General features: G+C 39.8%; 1 protein-coding gene across 6 annotated transcripts in view; it reads right to left on the bottom strand.

The window, feature by feature from the left end:
- LOC131701884 (histone-lysine N-methyltransferase PRDM16-like) overlaps nt 1-22,298 on the bottom strand; it is a 191,256-nt gene that overhangs the window by 7,260 nt on the left and 161,698 nt on the right. For 2 of the 6 annotated variants that reach the window (XM_059002477.1, XM_059002481.1), the window contains exons 4-14: nt 21,720-21,857; nt 16,631-16,730; nt 12,981-13,209; nt 12,256-12,403; nt 11,072-11,330; nt 8,773-10,261; nt 8,306-8,393; nt 5,623-5,792; nt 5,081-5,158; nt 1,204-1,373; nt 274-445 (exon numbers count right to left, since the gene is read on the bottom strand). In XM_059002477.1, coding sequence (XP_058858460.1) covers nt 274-445; nt 1,204-1,373; nt 5,081-5,158; nt 5,623-5,792; nt 8,306-8,393; nt 8,773-10,261; nt 11,072-11,330; nt 12,256-12,403; nt 12,981-13,209; nt 16,631-16,730; nt 21,720-21,857 — 3,041 coding nt within the window. Of the gene's footprint in view, nt 1-273; nt 446-1,203; nt 1,374-5,080; nt 5,159-5,622; nt 5,793-8,305; nt 8,394-8,772; nt 10,262-11,071; nt 11,331-12,255; nt 12,404-12,980; nt 13,210-16,630; nt 16,731-19,345; nt 19,784-21,719; nt 21,858-22,298 lie in introns of those variants that run through there. The other 4 variants (XM_059002478.1, XM_059002479.1, XM_059002480.1 and 1 more) reach the window with 4 other exon arrangements.

Below are 22,298 nucleotides of genomic sequence, written 5' to 3'. Positions count from 1 at the left end.
TTTTAAATTATATCTCAATCCTAAAATTCTAGGTGATGCAAAACTTTTGGCCATAGTTGTAAATTCACATAACCCACACGCAGACAGAAACAGATTTACTGTTCTGTTGCTGTTCATTGTGACATTTATATTGGCAGTCCAATCTACATAAGGGTACTGATTGTATATCTAAGTTATGCATATTGTTCAACGCTAAATGCATAAACAAAGATCTTTCCATACTGAATAACTAAGGAGGGGGTCTAATCTTTCCTCCCGAGTTGAAACCGTTACCTTTTATCTGTCGAACTGGACGCCTGGTTCAGTTCACTGTTGGCAATAAAATTCCGGATTTCTGAAAAATAGGAATCTTCCTTCTCGTCTAAAAGTGCATGATTGTCCGGTTCAGAGTTTGGCGAGGAGATGCTCGTCCCCAGGTTCGAAAGAATCCCAGGATGCTGACTCACTGAAAAAAAAAAAAAAAAGAAACAATGTAATATGTAATGGCATGAAAAACGAACACGTCACAGCCCTGGATACTGACTGGACAGAGGAGCAACATATAAAGATTCTATTCTTAAAGTAGAGCTAGCTAGCAGGAGGGATCTGCACAATATCTAGGAGCGCATGTAACGGGCAGTGTTGTGTGATACACTGCCGTTCGGGATTCTGTCCCGTCGGTGAGGTGAGATGAGGTTAAAAGCTCTATAACCACGAATGCAGCCGAGCCCGGCTCTTTTGCACAGCGGTTAAGGTGCTCAGTTGTGGTTCACGCCCAGCCTTCGCCCGGTTACATTGGTGCCATGACTCGGATAGATTGGCTGCAGCCATACGCCAAGGTCAGGGGGGTGGGGGGTGGAGAAAGTGTAACGGGCAGTGTTGTGTGAGACGCTGCCGGTCCGGATCACAGCGTGGGGTGGAGAGAGTGTAACGGGTAGTGTTGTGTGAGACACTGCCGGTCCGGATCACAGCGTGGGGTGGAGAGACTGTAACGGGCAGTGTTGTGTGAGACAATGCCGGTCCGGATCACAGCGTGGGGTGGAGAGAGTGTAACGGGCAGTGTTGTGTGAGACACTGCCGGTCCGGATCACAGAGTGGGGTGGAGAGACTGTAACGGGCAGTGTTGTGTGAGACACTGCCGGTCCGGATCACAGCGTGGGGTGGAGAGAGTGTAACGGGCAGTGTTGTGTGAGACACTGCCGGTCCGGATCACATCTGCGTTACCTGGAATGTTCTCGTGTTCATGTTTTTTGAGGTGTCTGTCTAAGTTGGTCTGCTGGCCGAAGCAGCGGTTACACAGGTGACACTTGAAGGGCTTCTCCTTGTTGTGGATGTTCCTGACGTGCCGCTGCAGATTGGAAGAGATGCTGAACGACCGGTCACAGTATTTACATCTGGAGACAGAAAGAGAGGGGAAGGAACACAATGAGAGCTCAGTAAACACTAACCAGCCTTTCTGGCTGCAGAGTGCTCTAGTCTAAACAGCGCAGACAGAAGTCAAACCCCACAGGGGGGCAATCAGATTCTCGTTAGACGTTTTCGGGCAGTCTCATCTGGTTTGCGGCCGTTGTTGAAATACAGGTCACAAGGCAACAATAGCAGTGTACCGTGTGTGTGTGTGCCATTCCAAAATTAAAGAAACTAAATGTCTTCTTGACTAGAGATGTAGAACTTGCTCATTACGGGGAGAATATTTTTGTTTTTCTTCTAAAAACAACGTCCATAAAATCAAAGATACATATTACATCTTTTTTTTTTTTTTTTTTTAAGTTACTAGGATTGTAATATGTTTACGATTTAGGAAAAAGGGGGGGAAAATGTGTTCCATCTTGTGGTGGAAACACAGTATTAAAACCAAGCGTACCATGAAATAACCTGCACGTATTTATTTATTTTCCTAGCAATATGTTTTTTGCTATGGCAAATGGTTGCTTAAGTCTTGACTCTAGTCCTGACTGACAGTAAACCAAAAAAATGTGAACTCGTATATTAATTCTTGTTAAAGAAAATCGATATTTTAGTGGCGTTCTGGTATCTTCAGAATTAGGACTACACGGCTGCACTGCACTACCACTTTTAAGCTGATCCCAGCAGTGATTAAATGGGAGAAACAGAAGCTGATTCCCTGAGGTGACTCTGAATAGCCACACCTGGTATGGAGATGTTAGGGGACAGTAAACATGAACAACATTGGCTTTCTACTCTTATTTATAGGGTCCATTAGTCAAAAATGTTTCTCTCTCAAAGTTTGTTTATATGAATCAAATACAGTTTGAGATACATTGTTACAAACTGGTGCTAGCTTGTTTAACTACAGTGCAGGACAGTTTTGTGAATGTCAAACTTTATTTTATTCATGAAAAAAAAAGGAAAAACTTATAGGCCTTTCTCTTTCTCTTGCCATCCTCAAAAGCAATAGAGTTCAAAATGATTTTATTGCTCCGAGCCGAGCGGCCATTACATGCCAAGTTTCATATTCCGTTATATTTCTTCCCTGAGGTCGAGCTGTTTAAAAGGAAACAGCTCCACAGGGCAGCCCAGAGCATATCAATTTTCGCTGATTATAAATAAACACTCTTGAAGTTGTGTTTAATTCTTGAGACAGTCCTTCTTTGTTTAGAGGCTGTGTGCATTCACTCTTGCTGTGCAACAGTTTTCCACCCCCCCCCCCCCACCCCCCACCTCTCTCTGTCCCTCTGACAGCAGTGTTCTGGGGTTCGCTTTCAGTGCTAATTGCTTTGGGAAAATCGCTCGTCATCAAGCACTGAAATCAGACGGAGGCCCTTTTAACTTCTCCAGAGCTCTTTATTTTTTTGCTTGCTAATTTCCAGACTTGGTGCATCACGGTTCACAGAGAATGGTCAAACGCCAAGACGAAAAAATACAAAAAAAAAAAAAAAGCAAGAATGATTTTTTTTTTCCTACCGCGTCCACGGGGACTTGAAATTACTTCATCAGCTCAAGAAGATTGGGTCTTTTTTTTTTGCTGCACGTGGACCATTACAATCTGAATGGGGTCTTTGAGTGGCCACCCCTCGTCGGCCAATTTCTGTGCTAAAAGGGGGTCCCGATAGCATCTCTACCAGTCAAATAGTCCGATACAATGAACCATGAAGAGTTTTTAAACAAGCCTCCTTCTTTCGCTCTACTGTTCTTGCCTTATTTGCCTCGAAGTGGCAAAGATAATGGGTCCTGCTATTTGTTATGGTAAATTGTTACAAAGTGAGCTAATCAGGGGATTAAAAACGAAATCTAAATAAAAGAGCTGATGAAGCTGTGAGCAGGTCCTGCGAGATTTCAAACTTAATAAAAGTGACCTGAACCCAGTCAGCAGTAACATGCACAGTTTACACTGGCAGCAGTTAAGGGACTTGGTCCTGACTGAGCAGACCAAGGTCATGCACGTACATCTATTTGCTCATTCAAACCGCTGTTGGCTCAGACTACAAAAGATAACCATCTCTGGATTAAAAAATAAGTAGCTTTTAGTTTCTAAAGCTGAGGGAACATGAAGTAACTTTTTCAGCAGCATGGAACCTGGTTCAAGAGACCTAGTTTGAGGCAACTGCTGCATCAAATCCCATGCAGTGGCCTGAAACCAAGTCTCTTCAAACTAAGTTCCAAGCCACAAAGTGGCTTTGTGTTCCCTTAGCTTTTTAGGCTACAGTTGCCGCATTGAAAGAAGAACAACTTTTATGTTTTCTACGCACAATGTACACATACCTAACCTGCTGTAGATACATACCAGAGTCACATTATGTGTCAGTTCAGTATTTAAAATAATTTACACAGCTGTGAAAATAGGCATGAAAAATATAAGAAATCTAAGAGGGTCACAAGCTCTATTGTATGGGAATAAGAAACACCTTCCATTTAGCAGACCCGGTGCATTTGAGTCTGCAGACAGGATGCTAGGGTTCCAGAAGGCACATACATTACAGATAAGGATACATTTATATTTACAACCTGGGTAAAGCAGCTAGGCCCGTACTAGAATCTTAAACTGCTAAACTTCCAAATTCGGAGCCAGGAGACTAACGCACCTAAAGATCACAGCCTTGCAACTGCTCCAGCCTCATCCCCATAACACCGGCATGTCCCACAAGGCACACTGTCAGGTCCAACGACACTGCCCATCCCTGCTAATCTCATGCCCAGTCCATTACCAGACCGTTTTCCATGAACGATGAGGCAGAGAAATCAAAGCCAACCCGAGCAATTAGAGTTAGTGAAGCTGAAGACTGCAGCTGTTTGAGAGCCAAATCAATGACAATTAACTGCTTCTATAAACAGTGCATGGAAATCTCAGGGGTGCTATTACAGCCCAACGTTGTCCAGAAGTTGTTCTCCACCTCAGAAACATCTGGAGAGACAAAATTAATCTTCTTTTTCTTTTCCCCCTATTTTCCCTTCACGTCTCTACACGAGAAACTTAACTCTTAACCATACAAGCGCCGGCACAGTTGGATTGTATTTTTAACATAATTCAAATCAGCAAGGAATGTAACTCTTAAAATTATTATTTTTTCTTAAAAACGCATTAGGCTAAGTCTTTTGCTCCATCATTTTAATGATCTAAACAATGTACACACTGACACTCCAACTATAATAATCCTGCTGGTGTTAACTTCAGGGTTGATTTATTTCCTGACTATTAAGAGTGACATTATTAAGAGCCAACTTCTCGGTATGTTTAACATACCTTTGTCAAGGGAAAGCGTCTTTGAAAACTATAACATAAAGAATATATACATATATTTATTAAAGGAAAATACTAACATAACCAAATAGCTGACTGAATAGTAGCATTTTAAAAAGATTTAACCAGGTTGCAGAAGACGCAGCTTCAGTATGCAAATGCACATGTGGAATATTTAAATCAATCGGGTTGCATTTTGACTGTACAGTACTTTCTTCCACCAAAGACTGCCGGTTGCCCTGCTTGCTGTCTTTTCAAACCCTTTAAGAGCACTGAATGGGATACTTCACTTCTATTTGAAACAGAGTAATATTGGGGAGCTCAGTTATCCACATAGGGGAATCAGTAGAATTATAACAAAGCCCTGCAAGGGTTAACAATAGGAGACTGGCTGTTCCTTACCTGTAGGGCTGCTCTCCTGTATGTGTCCTTAAGTGCCGGGTAAGATTTGCTGACCTGGGAAATATTTTCCCACAGTACCTGTGACAGATCAAGTGCAATATTTAGACAGATATTTGATTGGGCATGGCGGATGTGACTTCTTGCTCTGTAACCGGTGTTCAGCTTCAGGAATTGTCTTTTCAGTTCCTTAAGCAATGGGATATTTGTGTCCGAGGCAATGTTTACTGTACTGGTTAGATCATTTGTCTGCTGTCACGTCCTCAAAAAAAACACTTTGTAAATCACAAGAAACACAGACGTTTTAGTTTTTCCCCTCCAGTCATAACAAACAGCTGATTCTAAACATGACAAAATAAATAATCTTCATTTGCATTCATTTATACTGAAATCAGACACAACAAGTTTGTAACGCTTGATGACCTGCCTCCAACACTAACACAATAATAATAATAATAATAATAATAATAATAATAATAATAATAATAATAATAATAAACGTTTGCGGCTGGTGGGTTTCACTGGAAATCCCATGAATCCCGTACCTGCAGGTGTAGCGTTCCTTGCCTTTCCTGAGGATGGCGTCGGACAGCGTTGGAGGCGGCGAGCGGAAGTTGAAGAGGTGGTGTGAGGAGTGCTGTAGAGAGTTCGAGGCGTCCAGCTTCAGAGCACCGAAGCTCTCCAGCTTTTCTGTCATGTTCTCAATCGCAGACATCTGTAGATGAAATAAAACGGGTAGGGTCCCTTTCAATGATTTAGAGCAGCACGGCTAGCCAAAGTTGGCTCTTGTGCTAGTGAATTAATTCGGTGTGCATTCTAACGTGGTCGTCTAGTGTTCTGGGCTGGAGCAGCATCGTGGTACAACAGAGGACATTCTCATTTATCACCATCAAAACTGAATAAATTTTGGTATGTCATTTTACTATATATTTTGCATGCCTGCGGGTAGCAACAGTTGCTGTAACTGTATACTAGTGGGTTCTCTGTGATTGGTACTTTTTACTTACAATCAGAAGACCAGGAACAGAATCCTGAACAACTAAACCCCTGACTACAGCACACCATTGAGAGTTTTTAAGTTATGGATTAATTCACTTTGAATTTCACAAGAGCTTCTATGATTTATCTTACTTAGTGGAAGATGGCCTTATACTCTATTGCATTATTTCCTGCTGAATAAGTTTAAAGGGTACATAAGGACCTTTTTATTTTATTGTGTTACATGTTACCATGTGTTGCTACAACTGTTTAAACCTTTAAATTGCATTCCCTGCCTCAAGATGGCTTCCCAGGACCTCTCAGAACTGCATTTCCCATCATCCTCCTGCTCACATATGTAACCGAGATGGATTTACCAGTGAGCAGGAGGATGATGGGAAATGTAGTTCCGAGAGGTCCATGCGTGTACATGGGAAGCCATCTTGAGGCAGGGAATGCAATTTCAAAAAGTGGTCAAAATGTACAAAAAAAATAAATGAAAGCGATACACACACCTTACGTAAACAGTTGTAGCAATACATGGGAACATGCAACACAATAAAATAAAAAGGTCCTTATGTACCCTTTAATTCAATGCCTTAAACGGAATGTCACAGTAACAATAGCACTGCTGCTCAGCCAGGTGGTTTTTCTCCCAGCAAGAGGGAAGGTCCAGGAAGACACTTGACCTCAATTGATTTGGCCCCTGCTCCCAAACGCTGTCTGTGTCACACAATAGCGAGGTAGTTAGTGTTTCCTGATAAGCCCTGGGATTGCATCATTGTTGAAGGAACGGAAGGCAGTAGGAAGCTGTATATCAGACCGTGGGCTATCAATTGTGCAGCTCCCAGTCACCTCCCTGACCTATCGCATGTTTACAGCCACATAACAGCTCTCCAGGGATCCCCCGAGCCAAGACTTTGTTCACAACACAATTTTTTATTTATTTTTCTATTTAGAAGGGACAACGTGCATTCAAAATGAAGAAGTGGCAATACAATGGAATTAAGGAAACTGGCCCCTGATATCGTATCTCTCAATTAAAACAGCGCACAAAGGATTTCTAAGCGCATTATTATAGTCAAATATAGCTCAGCTTCCCACCCTGTTTGTTACACACAGAAACACAAACACGTTTGTGTAACATACAGTGGCTTTCAGTAAGATGCATTGCAACTCATGAGGAACGGACTTTTTAACTAGTGTAACGCCTCCACATCTCCAATCACACTGAAGGAAATGTTCTCTATGACTGCCAGACCCTTGTATGTATGCTCCTTATCTGCAATATATACCTTTTACCCCAGTGTAGAACTTATATGTGGTCTAGTAAAAGCGACTGAACCATCCTATCCGTTTACAGTATATTACACTGAATAAATATCTACGGTCAGGAATGTGTTTTTTGTGTACTAGCTGTAAAAGGGTTTACAGTGGAGCAGTTACTGGATACCAGCTGTTCCCGTGCCACTCCGCCTGGGGGCTAAGGATTTCTCACCATTGATGGAGGTTCAGATCCTCACGTCTGATAAACGCGTCCCCCGCCAGTCAGCCCTATTCTACTGGATACAAACACAGGATGTCCCTGATGGACACACAGGCATTATCTAGCTCGCCAGGGAAGAAAAATCAGGGGAAGCTGTTAACCGCATGCTCTTGCTCCGAACTGAAACAATGACAGAACTAAGTTTAGCTAAGAAACCGGCCATGGCATAGCTCCCACAATTCCAGCGGCGATTGTTATTATTTGAGGTGGGAATGGTTACCAGACTGTGAACAATGCTTTCCTCTAGCACAGACTGCAGAATGCAGTAGCTGCAGAGTAAAGCATGGAGACACATGTAAAGGAATATTGCATGGGGGGGATGTTCAAATCTGTTTGAATGGGTGTGCACTGCGCTGATAAGCAGTACGCAAACTGAATGCGTTTTTTTGCATTGAAATGAACGTACTGTATTTAGAGACAAATGAGGGTTTCAAACTCCAATCAGCAAACATTAGGCACTACAAGATGTAGTGCTAATCAGGGTCTGTGAAACCAGCCATAAACCCCCAGTACAATTTGTGCGAGACTGCACAATTTGAAATTAACTGAATAAGTTTTAATAGCAACGGTAATAGTGCGAGAAAAGGGAGTTCTTCATGCTGTTGTATCATTCAGTCCCGGATATTGATGGGGCTGCCCAGTATTCCATCCTATTCCTAATAAAGCTTCTCAATCTGTTAATGCTCCGTGGAGGTGGGGGTTACCTGTGGGTGGAACAGCAGCGGGGATGGCCTCAAGTACTTCTCTTTCAGGGCTCCTACTGGGTCCATGAGCTTCCTTTTCTCCACCCTGCTGGACCACAGCAGAAAGGGTTACATACGAAGGTCAACAATTATAAACCACTTTGCATGCAATAAAGCCTGGGCAACTGCCAGGTACTTTTCTGCACCCAACCCTGACAAGCACATTCCATTTTTGGTTATCTGCAAAGTGGTAACCTACAGCCCCCATGCCCCCCGCCTTACAGGAAAAAAGCCAACCCTGCTCTGTGCATATCTGATAAGCACTATGTCATTTAAACTGGAAAAGATTACCTTCTCCTTACTACCGGTTAGATAAGGATCCTGGCCTTTGCTTTATACTTCAGCTCATTTACCACACTGTAAAACGGCTCTGCATGGCTGGAATTGGGTCTGCCTGGGTCTATCGGGGTCTATCTGTGCGTGAATACCTGTAGATTGGGTCCATGAAGAAGGGCGAGGGCTTTGCGTAGTGCAGGGAAGGCTGCTGTTGCTGCTGATGCACTTGCTGGTGGTGCTGGTGCTGCTGCTGCTGGTGGTGGTGGTGGTGGTGGTGCAGAGACTGAGGCTGAGGCTGTGGATGCTTGAGCTGATCTTCTTTAAGAGGCCCTCTCCTGCTCCCGTAAACGTGATTCTTCCGAGATTCTGTGGCGCTGCCGTTGTGGGCAGCCCGTCTGCGAGTGCCAATGCTGAGGTCTAGAGGCTGCTCTTCTCCCGGCAGGAGGGGAGTGCTCACGGGATGGGTCGACTTGCTGGGCGGCAGGGGCTGTTTGACCTCCTTGGGCTTGGTGGTGAGGTCAAAGGGGGACTCAGAACCCTGGGAGCCCACCTTCTGTAGATGCTCTCTGGGAGACCTGGGCTCATCTTTGAGGAACATCCCTGGGTTGAGTGCCCGGTCCGTGAAAGGGTACAAGGAATGTGGGAAGTTGGGCAGAAACTGGAAGGGGAACATGGAATGATAAGGGAGGGAGGTCATCTTCTTCTCCTGTACGCCCATGAAGCCGGGGCCAAAATACTTCTCTGCGATGGAGGCGATGGCTTTGATGGAGTCGTTGGTGGCCCCTGAGGCCGGAAGGGCCTGCTCATCCGGCGGAGGAAAGAAGGAGTGCTGGGAGAGGAAGGGACGCTCGCTAGGGACGTTACCAGAGCTGGAGATGGAGATGGAGCTGCTGCTGACTTCGTCCTGCTTCGTTCCCAACGGCACCTTGCGCCTGCTCTTGTCGCGGTCGCTCTCGGCGTCGCTGTCCAGATCAGAACCTGAGACTGTCCCCGTTGTGGTGTCCAAGTCTGTCCCGCTGGTGGTGTTGACATCCTCCAGGTCACTCCCATCCGAAAGGTCACTGATCTTCACCTTGCACTTCTCTGCAGAGCGCATTTCCAATTTTGTTTCGGCTTTAGCCTCCAGGAAGTTATTGTAGCTGCTGCTCCCATTGTTATTGACAGGGGACACCACCGACAGGGGGCTCCTGGGACGCTTGTCTTCCTGGCTGTGATTGAGGGGGCTCTTGAGCAATGGGCTTGGGGGCAACAAAGGTGGCCTGGGGTATAACGAGGGTGGGAAGATTCCAGGAAAGCCAGGCGGGAGAGTGTGGAAGGCAGGAGGAGTGGGCGAGAAGGGAAGCCCAGGGTGGTGTGACCGGGAGGGGAAGTAATCGCTGAAACCGAGGTGGTTGAGGCTGTGTTGGGGTTTCGATTTGCCCATGAGGGGGCTGGAGGTCATGGGCAGGCCTGAGTTGAACATGCCCCCCGGGTTGTAATGGTTCTTGCCCTCACAGAAGCGGCGGTGCTTGTTGAGGGAGGAGGTAGTGCTGAACATTTGCCCACAGTCCTTGCACTTGATTTGGGTACGGCAGTCTGCGTGCATCCGCTTGTGGCGGCAGAGGTTGGAAAACTGGGTATAGGATTTGTGACAGACTTCACCTGGGAGAACACAGATTCAAAAGGTACTGGTTAATGTCATTCACATATGGGTAAAAAAAACAAAAAAACACATACATACATACATACATATCTACACATTTCTGGGGGGTCTTGTAAAGGAATAACTGAGCTGCTTTGTTGAAACCAACCAGTGAATCTCATGTCTTTTTCTGTATTTGCCCACATACGGCATCTACAGAAATTGAATATACTGCTCTGAATGGAATGGCAGCTAACCAGAAATAAGAATCCAGTATGATCTTTAATGAAAGCCAAGGCGACACAAGTGTGTGATTGCTACTGGCTGAGGGGGGAATGCAGGATTGAGAGTTGTGTTGTTCAACCCTCAGTCCATTATAACCATGATGCTTAGATTACCAGATTCCATAAACTAAAGTGCTGCCATTTCCATCAATCGGGAAGGGAAACTACACATATTGGATTTCACGTCTCCTAACTCAGAACAACATATAACCCAATATTGTGTTTGGAAACAACTGTCACATTGAAGGAAGTTCTAACAGGCAGCAAGCAAAAACATATCTTTTTTTTTTTAAATGCCAGTCAGGTCTAAAGGGTTAAGTGTGACTGGCAATTCATTTTTGAAGTTTATAAAATACATTAAATAAAAGAAAGATAAGAGTTTTAATGGCAAACATCAGCTTCTGTCAATGGGAGAGCTGGGAGAGACTTTCTACTTGTCAAGAAAAGTCTAAAACTGCCGTAGTTAAAAAAGAAAGACACACGGTCCCTCAAAAGAAAAAAAAAGCGAAAGCAAAATTGCTCTGGAATTTCATTTAGTGCTCTGACCTATAAAATTACAGCTGTCACTTGTTCGGGGTGGAGTGAGGCGGGAGGCCTTTGGACACACGTAATTATATCCGAGGGTTAGACAAGACGGCTCTGACAACTTACAGATGAAAGGCTTGACACTGCTGTGAATGTGCTTGTGTTGCTTGAGCCCAGAGGAGGTGGCGAAGGTCTTGCCACAGTCTGGACAAGTGTGGGCACGGGCGCCGACGTGCTGTGAGCGGATGTGCCGCTGCAAGTTACTGGGGTCTGTGAACACCTGGGACAGGGAACAAAGAGAGGTGAGAGAAACACAGAACAGGTCAGCACCACTCACCTCCAAACTGCTTTCCGTAATGCATGCGGAACATCAAATACTATACCAGGTTTGCATGAAAAATACTAAAAGGTTTCGCGAATACCATTGGTAAATAATAATAATAATAATAATAATAATAATAATAATAATAATAATAATAATAATAATAATAATTAATAGGTTGTCTAAGTCTAAGTGTTCCATCCATAATTACCAAACACTCACTCAACAGGACTACATTTAGAAATGCCAAAAGAAATTCTTGGACAAACGTTTTGACTAGAAAAAGACTTCTTGCTGAGACATTTCTTACTGAATATATTATGTTTCTTTTAGTATGTAAAAAATGGCGAGGGTAACAAATGACAGTGACAGTTTTTTTTATTGGTGTTTAAATTATACACACACACAGAGTATTATTATTATTATTATTTCTCAAGCAATAACAAATACCGTTGGTGTTTTTTTTTTTTTTTTTTTAATTGTATTTTAGTAGTGGTTTATTTATTCCACATCTGTTTGTCAAAGTATTTTCTTGTTCATAATAAAATGTGCAGCACAAGTTTCGTATCTATCTATATATATATATATATATATATATATATATATATATATATATATATATATATATATATATATATCACACACACACACACACACAAATTTATATATATATATAAATTTAACCAACACCAATTTTATATCACTCACTTTAGCAACCAGGCACATGCAGATGTGATGGGCATTCTTACCACGCGTTAATTAAGAAAGGCGCATGACTCACACATTTGCATCAAAAACAGTGTTTCACACAGTAAACACAGGCTTGGCTGGCTACCCACACACTGCCTGAACTAGCAGGCTGCAGCCTATTTCCTGTTCTTACCTTATCACAGTTTTCACACTCAAACCGCTTGCCGCTGTCATGTGACATCTGATGACGAATTAGGTTGGATTTCCAGTTGAACGCTTTGGGGCACTGGTCACATTTATACTCTCTCTCCTCTGTGTGCACAATCATATGCTGTTCAAGACTGCAAAAAAAAATAAAAATAAAATACAACCCAGCTTTATCAACAGTGATGAAATGCACTGAATGGTTGCAAATTCCTCTGACTTCCAGTGCGCTGGCTTCTAGTCTTGTGGCATCCCATTTGAATTCATTATGAATTTGTAGCCATTTAAAAATATATATATATATCTTCAGAAGTAACAACATATGTATTGCAGCTGTTACACATAGAAAATGCTGCGTTATCACCACTGTGGGTAGGAAAACACCAAGAAATGTATAATTTTTAGGCTTCAGTTTCTTATCAAAACACCATAGCTAAAGATTAAATTAAAACAGGTAGATGCCAGTAACAAAAAATTACAAAGTAGCCTGTCCTTGAATGAGGACAATGGCACTTAATGGTAGCAAAACGGCACAAGTGGGACTAGACAGAGTTCGATACACATAAAAAAAATAAGAATGTGGCAATAGAATTTCTTCAAACACCCTTTCATTTAAGTTGAAACAACTTCCATAGGAAACGTTTCATTTTTTGGCCGTCACGGAGGCACAGTTCCCGTCTTGCTGACACTTGTCCTTTATTCGTCTCAAATCACCTGTATTCGTTGGGAAACATCCTCTCGCAGTCCTTGCACTCATGAACAGGCCCCTCCTCCTCTTCCTCCTCCTCCTCCTCCTCCTCCTCCTCCCTCTCCTGTTTGAAGTCCTGGTTGAGAGCGTTGAAGATGGAGGTGCCGTTGCTGCAGGAATACTTCTGGTGTCGGTGCAGGTCCAGTTTGGAAGAGAGCAGCTCCTCACAATCCTCACACCGGTACATCTGCTCATCTTCACAGGGAACAAGGAATCAAAGAAAGAAACGTTTAAACGTTCTCCAGCCTTTACGGTTTAGAATGCCCCCTGCTGCACGTTTAACCCATTGTCAAATATATCCCCCTTCATCCCATTTTCTTTCAGTTTAATTTTTAGAAAATTTGAAAACAGTTTGTGTGAACTCTATGGAGTTTGAGAAGCTGCCCTGCCAAAGTTTAGAAAAAAAAAAAACAACATTATGCATTATAAAATAGATACCTAGATAGGCAACTCAACATTGTACAATTAAAAATGCAGTGGCTGAAGAGGATATACCTGTCATAGATAGTTTTCTGCTGCAGTGTTTATATAATATGCAGTGTGTGTGTGCAGTGGCTATTTATTAGTCTTGTTCTTAGTCTTTTCCAATTACACAAAGATTAATCACAATGTAAGATCCTTAGAATGAACACATTCAAACTAAACAAACTCCCAGCTGAATGAGAATATTAGACTAAATAAATATGTTTGTTATGTTAATTAAAACGTAATTAAGACTTCTAACCACGGCTTGTTTATTCATCTATCAATTATGAATTTTTTAAAAAAGTTTACTTGGTGAGGTAAGCAAAACATTTAAATATTTGTTTAATCAAGTTGTAAATTTGTAAAAACGATATAATAATAACAATAATATCTTAATATGTTTTTTAAGACCATTTCAAAAATAAAAAAAATCCAAAAGTCATTCAAAACACAAACTGGATATTTTTTTAGCACCCATTTTATTATTTCATAGCAAATTAGGAATGCCAAACAAAAAACGTTCTAAATATAAATTCATTTTCCCTACCCAGTTTTGCACAAGGAATTAAACGCAGCTCTGAAATTCCCATGTTAACAACATTTTTTAACCTAAACATCACTTTAGATGTTTATAGGTTCTACATATTTTAAAATCAATTAGACGTAAAATATTACTTTAGCTACTCGATGCTTTAAAAAAACCCAAAAAGAACAAACAAGTTCCTCTAATATACATCATAAATTATTGTTGTCAAGGTCAAATGAATTAAAACGAGGGTAGCTATTATTGAGTTTACAAAGCAGCATCCTGACAAGAGTGCCAAGTTCAACAGTCTGTGTGGAGTTGTAGGTTTTCCAGAAGAATGACTTCTCTGAAGGGCTGGGCAGACTAACTCTGCCTCCCTCTCTAACCGTCAATCAACAGAAGTCCTGATGACTGTGAACGAACAAGAAAACCTGTGACTCGCAATGCGCCTGGCACGTATTTGTGTGTTTAACTTTAAAGCACTGCATTATCAAACTCTTTGAAATGGGACGCCTAAAGAGAGTCTTTTAAGGGTGGCTTTTGTTAAAGAAAAAAAAAGAAAAGCTGTGTTTTGTGAATTTGTATTGGCATAAATGTTTTGACTTAATTTAAGACACTGGGCCTTATTTTAATAGATTACTGCAGTCTTGAATGAACCCTTTTTTTTTTTAAAGGAGGAAAGCACCTGTTCATTTTCAAAAACTAGAACCACACAACTCATTCGAGGGCTTTTAGTGACCTCTCAAGTTGTTTCTCTGTAATATTAAGAGGAGCTCATTTACAAGAAACAGTCTGTTTAAGGTAAGTGTGCACAGCTGGTAAGACATTGGTACAATAAGAGACTCAGACTTCCCTGTTACCCCGTGTTCCAGCCAAAGTGCTAGCGCCCCTCCCCCCGTCCCCCACCCCCCACCCCCAACCCTGACATGCCAGTGACAGTATTCACCTGCATTCTTCACTAATACGGACCTTGAAGGAGGGATTTCATTCACCACAGAAGTAACATGGCAAGTTTTTGGAGAGTTTTTTTTTTAAACAGTTGCTTTAATACTGGATGTCCCTGCTTTGAAGTCATAAAAAATACTGCCCCCCGCCAAAAAAAATAAATAAAAATCAACAAAAAAAAACCTTGATTGTGCCAAGTTATCTCTTGTTCCATCAGTAACACTCAGGACAAAGGAGGAATGTAAGAGAAAAAAATAAATTGGAGCCTAATAGCTTTCAGAAAAGCAAGAGGAACACAATTATGTGCTGTTTACTGACTAATCTCCAAAAGCCTGAGCGAAACCTCGGGAGACTCCCAGAGCAGTACTCAGAATCCCAGCTCCGATAAGGAGGGGCAGTGCTCCGCTCCAGCTTTTGGCTCAGAGATCTGAAGATACCTCTCTTTCAGGGCAAACATTGCTGGATTGGAAAACGTCTGTGCCTTACGAAACCCCTTGTGCTGTCTCGACCATTTTTAATGCCTGTGACATGCAAAAGGTTACCAGGTTTTTTTCTTTTTCCCCTAACCGAGGAAGCAAAAAAAAAAAAGTTTACCTGACAAACCCTGAGCTGAAATAAAACCAAAAGATCAAGGCTCTTGGAGACAGCATCTGGCTCTTCAGCACAGCAGCGAAAAACTGTCTGGATTTCTTTCCCCAACCCAAACTCATAAGGTACAAGATGAACAATGCATTTTAATCCCAGTCTTATGATTTCCAATGGTACACATTCATTATTTCAGTGCTCTGCGACAACATAACAGAATTCTCTCTTCCACAATATCATATTAAAATAGAATTTGAATTAGGCTTTTCCTCGTTATTATCATTATTTTTTTTTTTTTTAATTAAACTGCATTGGTCTTTCAGTACATACACATTAAAATAACATATTGCAAGCAAAAGATAAAAAAGATAATTAAAATATATCATTTATGTAGCAGCTAAACCTAATAAAACGGTCCACATCGCAGGATTTATTAATAAAAGACACTGTTTTAATACATCATAAAAAATTTACAATGGCTTTATTGTAAACATAACCACTGCTCTGATAAACTCTAAGTGCCACACTTATACAGTACAGTGGAAGAAAACACACTGATAAGCATGCAGCCTTCTTTATTAGTTTACATGGTTTATGATCCTTCCCAGTTTAAGTGGCAAGCCTGATACAAACCTTAGCTGCCTGATACAATGTTGTATAGGCATATCTATTGAAAACGTTATAGAGGTTTCTCCATTTGACATTTTCTATTGTGTAAATGGATTACCACAGGTCAACTGGTAAGACAAAACACACCTCATGTTTAAGGTATATTGTACTGACTGACGTTCTTTATAAAGTTTCACATTCTAGATAGCTTTATTTGTCAATATTAAAGACTAAAGCATTTATTTTTTATAAGCAATTAAGTCCGCAAGAAAGTGATAAGACTTTGACCAATTCGTTCTCGTTATAGGTCTGCACCTCGAATAATCCCCTGAACAGAAGGAGGGGGCACCCCGTCCCGTTATATCCACCCTCTCTCACGGCGAATAAATATGTATTAATGGCCTGACAAACAGCTGGTTTCTCCGCCGCTGATCAGTTTGCTTCAGTTTGTTTAAAAGATTCGCTAATGATGCACATTAATCTTACCTTTGAGATTTGGTGCCATGGTCCCCTCAGGGAAATCTCCGTCCATGTAAACCAGTAGCTCCTCCCCCGCCTCAATATCTTTAATAGCTTTATAACAAATCTGAAAAAAAATGAGAGAATGGGGCATATTCGACATTTATTACCAACACGGATTCAATAAGCACAGGCATAGCTCGGGACGTCCACAATTCTAATACATTCGAGCTTCGCAAAACGATCCACCCAGCGTACCTATAGATTAAAAAGCGGTTATATACGGTGTTGGGACACGCATTTCCAAATCGTACAACGTTTTCCTTTATTCGATATTCAAGTCATTGTTCATTGCGATTAAAGTATGTTTGTTGATATTTCCCCACAGTGAAAAGTATATTATATAATTGCTGTATTTCTTTAGAGTGTATATCAGTCGAGTTCATGTCTCAGTTTATTACTTTCAGATTTTAAATGTTCATAAAGTTTATATTCGACACACTTATTGTTTTGTATTAATATTTTAGTTTTTGAGTGATCTTTTATGCCATTTTAGATTGCTGAAGCGATTATTTAATATATTGTTTTTTTCAACTAGAATTATATTATTCGTTATTTTTGTTAATGTCAAAAAATATGAGGAGTCATTTAATTGGTCAGTTTATAAAAACATTGGGAAAAAAATATATAAGAAAAAAAAAAATACGACCAATCATTCTGCCTCTTAAATCCCATATAACTGAAATACAATTCAATTTTTAAACAAATGTGCTCGTTTCGGAATAATAATAATAATAATAATAATAATAATAATAATAATAATAATAATAATAATAATGACTATGTGATAATAAATAATAAATACATAAACTCTACATAGACACGTTTAATAAATAATCCGAATTCTATATGATTTTGTTTGTCAAGCTTTTTTTTTGTGGTTATATATTTTAATAACTAAACATTGCAAGAAAAATGATTATTTCATAAATAAATACAATTTTAGGAAATCTTAAAAAAAAAAATTTCAAGGTGTCCTGGTCGGAGAAATTAGGTTATAAAATAAAAGGAAAAAGTAGAGAAATTATTCAAACAGAAAATAAAACGATACCCAAATACAGCAATTCCAATGTACATGATCCTCAGTGTTTACTGGATAAATATTTGAGGCTTTTTTTTTCATTAAAATTGTATTTGTTTTAAAACACTGTATTCGGACTCCTCTATCAGTGTCACACATCTAATACAATTTTGATATGTTCCTCGTCGATATATACCAGGCACAGAAAAAGCTATTAAGATATTGTTGTTCCCATTGTATTTTAAGAAAGCTAGCGCCATTCCTGCGTGGGTATTTTAAATACAAGGCTGTTTTGACCTGACGACCGGTATGTAAAATAATAAATATAATACTATATTTCTCAGAAAAAATAGTGTCTTTGCACGCCAGCAGCATACAGGTAAAGACAAAGTGTTATTTAAACAGACCTGTCAAAGCCAAACAAACCAGCACAAACTCTGCATATTTAAAAATTGTGACGGAACGACAGCTTAGAAATTATTTGTCCGTTCATTAATATTAGACTGCAATCTCTCTTAAATTGGTGCTATTATCATGTTAGTTATTTATGGCATATAGTTTAACAAACAGGTCAAGTACCACGCGTTCAGCAATTCACTAGATAAAAACACATTTTTAAATATGCTGTCCTTTGTTCTTTATTTAACGGGACGCCGATTAAGATAAAATACTGATAGATAATTTAAATCGCTTTTTTTCACAGTACCATGTCTGTTAAACACCGTTTTTTTTATTTTATTCGTGTTCTTTTACTGGTGTATGCTTACAGGTTAACAAATACCATGTGTCTGACCTAGTGTTTTATTACCGATCTTTTAAATAAACAAATTACGCACTCATGTTTTGGATGTATCCGTGTTAGAGACTGCAATTAAAAATCAAGTAAAATGAGTTCACATATTTAAAAAATACATTATTACTTGATTAATGTGAGTAAATATTAGCAGTAAATCGAGATGTTTTAAAGGTTTGACACACAGCAGATATATGTATTCTGTAAGGAATATAAACGTGTGTTAGATACAGAGTGCGACCCAAAACGTTTTTCTTTTAAAAAAATAAAATAAATAATAGAAGAAAAAAAAAAGTTTCCCTATAGAAACTCAAACATAGAAATAATAGCAATGGCGTTGCCAGGCTTTGACAGTAGGGGGCGCCCGTCGTTAAGTTAAAAGGCGACCGGTGCACTTCTTCTCAATCACCGCTCTCAAGAAAAGCCTCTTACTTTTGAGAGCATAATTCCAACAAACTTCAGCCGCACTTTGCATCAGGTATATTCGAGCAACACACAATGAAACCCTACACCACCCGTGCCTGCAAAAAAGTTAATGTACAGTGTGTGTGTGTATATACATATATATATATATATATATATATATATATATATATATATATATATATATATATATATATATATATATATATATATATTATATACACGAAACTTGTGCTGCACATTTTATTATGAACACGAAATACTTTGACAAACAGATGTGGAATAAATAAACCACTACAAAAATACAGAAAAAAACACCAACGGCATTCGTTATTGCTTGACAAATAATAATAATAATAATAATAATAATAATAATAATAATAATAATACACAAATAAAACAAACTACTTGTTTTTTTCTATTTTTCTTTTTTTTTTTTGCTGACCTTTTCGTTTTCCTTGAGTCGGTGGAGTTGTAAAAGTTGCGCCGTTTTTCTCAAAGACTCCAGGTGTAATAACAGTAGTTCTGTGCCGGTGGCGGTCACAACACAACCCATATTATAACTTTACTACGCCTGTGCTCCGTCAGGCCTCGCGCGGTTGTCGCACAGGCACGCAGGACAGACGAGCGTCCCTGCTCGCAGAATCTCTCAACTCTAGTCTGTCTGGGGCTTTGGGTGATTTGAGGTATTCTCATTAGTGATACAATATTGCTTCTTCAAGGTCTGCGTAACCAGAGCCACTCCTCCCCTCCCTTCTTATCTGAAAGAGGGGACTGACTGATCTGTGCACAAGAAACCCCTCCCATATCCAGTATAATGAGTGACCACCGCAACACAGATACATCTATTATTAATTGTTAACACCGACGAAATCTGGCGTTATCACTTTTTATTTTTTATTTTTTATACATTACAGAAAAAAAAACAACACACGACCTTATCTGAAATGTCCCGGGTTGTTTGTGTTTAATAACAATGAACGCGATGGTTCTGGGTGTAGACCTGTTTTTATGGGTTTCTCGTCTGCTTTCAAAAGTGCAAGTATGTAATTTTAAAACGAACTTAAATACACAGGACATGCATTTAGTGAACATATTGTAAAAATAAATAAATAAATACATAAATAAAACACAAAACAAACAAAATAAAGTTTGTCAACTCGCATTCTAAACTCTTGAGTAGAATATATATATATATATATATATATATATATATATATATATATATATATATATATATATATATATATATATATAATTTTAGTATTTTAGTTAAATATATATTTATAATTGTATATACTTGCTTATTTCTGGTTACAACTGTATACTTGCCTATATCATGTTATGTAAACCTTAAGAAAAGATATTAGGCTAGTCGGCTAAATGTTAATAAGTCAACCATGCTTTTTTACATTGATGCTAATCATGGGGCCGATACAGTGTTTCCCTCGACTACATAATTAAAATATTTATGAAATTCACACAATCAGAAGTGCAAACAGTATTTATAATTTATTATGATAATGTTCTCAGGGTTTTAGACCCCCTTGATGAAATGACAGTCTTGCATGCTTGCTCCTTCCTTGCACAATTGGAACATGTGGCACCTGCACTACTTTACTGTCCGATTCTTCTTGTTGTTGTTGTTGCTTGTATTACGTGTGAAATGAGCTGCTTACAGAACACAGATAGAACTTGCTGAAGTATCTGAATTTCCTGACTGACTGCAAGACCGCAATGTTATGTGTGAAGCTGCAGCTTGCTTAGATGCATGGGTAGTTTGGTTTGGCTTACGATAAGGCTCTTATACTCTAAACAAAAAAAACTTTGGATTATACAGACATTTTTATTTAGACATTTTTGTCTTGATTGCATTAAAAACAAGTCTTCTGGCGAAGGGCTTTAAAAAGTCAGATACATCATCAATCAGTGTCAGGATCCCCACATAATCCCCCACTGTCCAGCTCAAACAATACAAAAAAAAAAACACCCACACACTGCTCTCTTGTACCATCAAACGCGTGTGTTTTAAATGCTGAAAAGATCAAAAACATGCTCTCCGCTATCCTCGGGCTGCACAGCCTCTTAGTGTGGACCACTCTGTGTGTGTCTCTACTATACAGAACAAGAGTGAAGGCACCATCTACTACAAGTATCTTTATACACATTTACAAGGGTCAGTATGATGGGAATCAGTATAGAAGTTGTTGCACCTGGAACTAGCATTAGGTATATATATTTGCAGAAGTGAATTGTCTACTGACATTGTCTTTGCATCTCATTAAAACAGACAGAAAACCCAATGGAGTTAATCTAAAGAGGGTCGGATCTACTGTAAATGCCACCCTCTAGAGAGACTCTCACAGACTCTTAGAGATATCTCACTGGATTTGCATGTTGCTGAATGCACCCATGAATGTGCAATGCAGAGTAGAAGGACATGCACAATATACAAAATAAAATAAATGATGTATTTGAAATACTGTATGATTCTAGGCTGCACTTTAGAATACTGTAACAGACTAAAGAGTTGACACTGTGCATTAGATTAACTGAAATACAAACACAGTTCTGAAGTAAACCACTGTCATTTAAATGATCACTTACACCAGAAGAGGAGGCCTTTGAGGTCTTGAAAGCTAGTGTTTGCATATCACAGCCAGTCTAACGAACAGCATCTTCAAATCTATCATCGCTACTACCTTTACTAACAGGGTATCTCTTAACTATAGAATAGCCCAGGATTCCTCACGTCAGAATGGCTGTGTCACCCAGTGGTATACACAGTACAGTGATTGAATACATGCTGTAACACACACCTGGTTGTCAGTGATGTGACACAGTGTTAGATTTTGTTCCTCAAAGGAGCGGGCAACCCTCACATATTTCAGCCAGCTCCCTGTGCCAGCTTGGTTGGCATCAACGCAGAATTTCACGTTTCCCAAATCACCAGCAATCTGCAGAGGGAAAGAGACAGGAGAGGTGAGTACATCTGTGTTAGCTATTAAAATTCTATTACATATGAACTACAGTACAGTAGTGTGCAAATGTCTTAGAACACCTCAAGGACTGATATTTATATCCTTTACATACCTACCTGCATGAAAACCTGTGAGATTTTACATTTTTCGGTCGGTATTCAGTCATATAGAAACAACAGGCACTCGTGTGTGAAAAGGTTAGACCACTTTGTTCTATAATTAGGCATCTTAAACAACTTCTGAAAAGCCTCATGCATTTTTCCATTTGCGGCTATGTGTTGCTTTTCTCTTCTTATTTTAAATGAATTGCACGTGTGGCCTATTAAAGTCGTCTAAATTAGACAATAACTAATTTGTCTATTCTGACAATTTTCCAAGATTTCCAGTTAAAGAGGATTGATTTCAAAGGCACAAATC

This window comes from Acipenser ruthenus, chromosome 27 (assembly GCF_902713425.1).
Source record: "Acipenser ruthenus chromosome 27, fAciRut3.2 maternal haplotype, whole genome shotgun sequence".
NCBI lineage: Eukaryota > Metazoa > Chordata > Actinopteri > Acipenseriformes > Acipenseridae > Acipenser > Acipenser ruthenus.
This window is presented reverse-complemented; position numbering and strand designations above follow the sequence as displayed.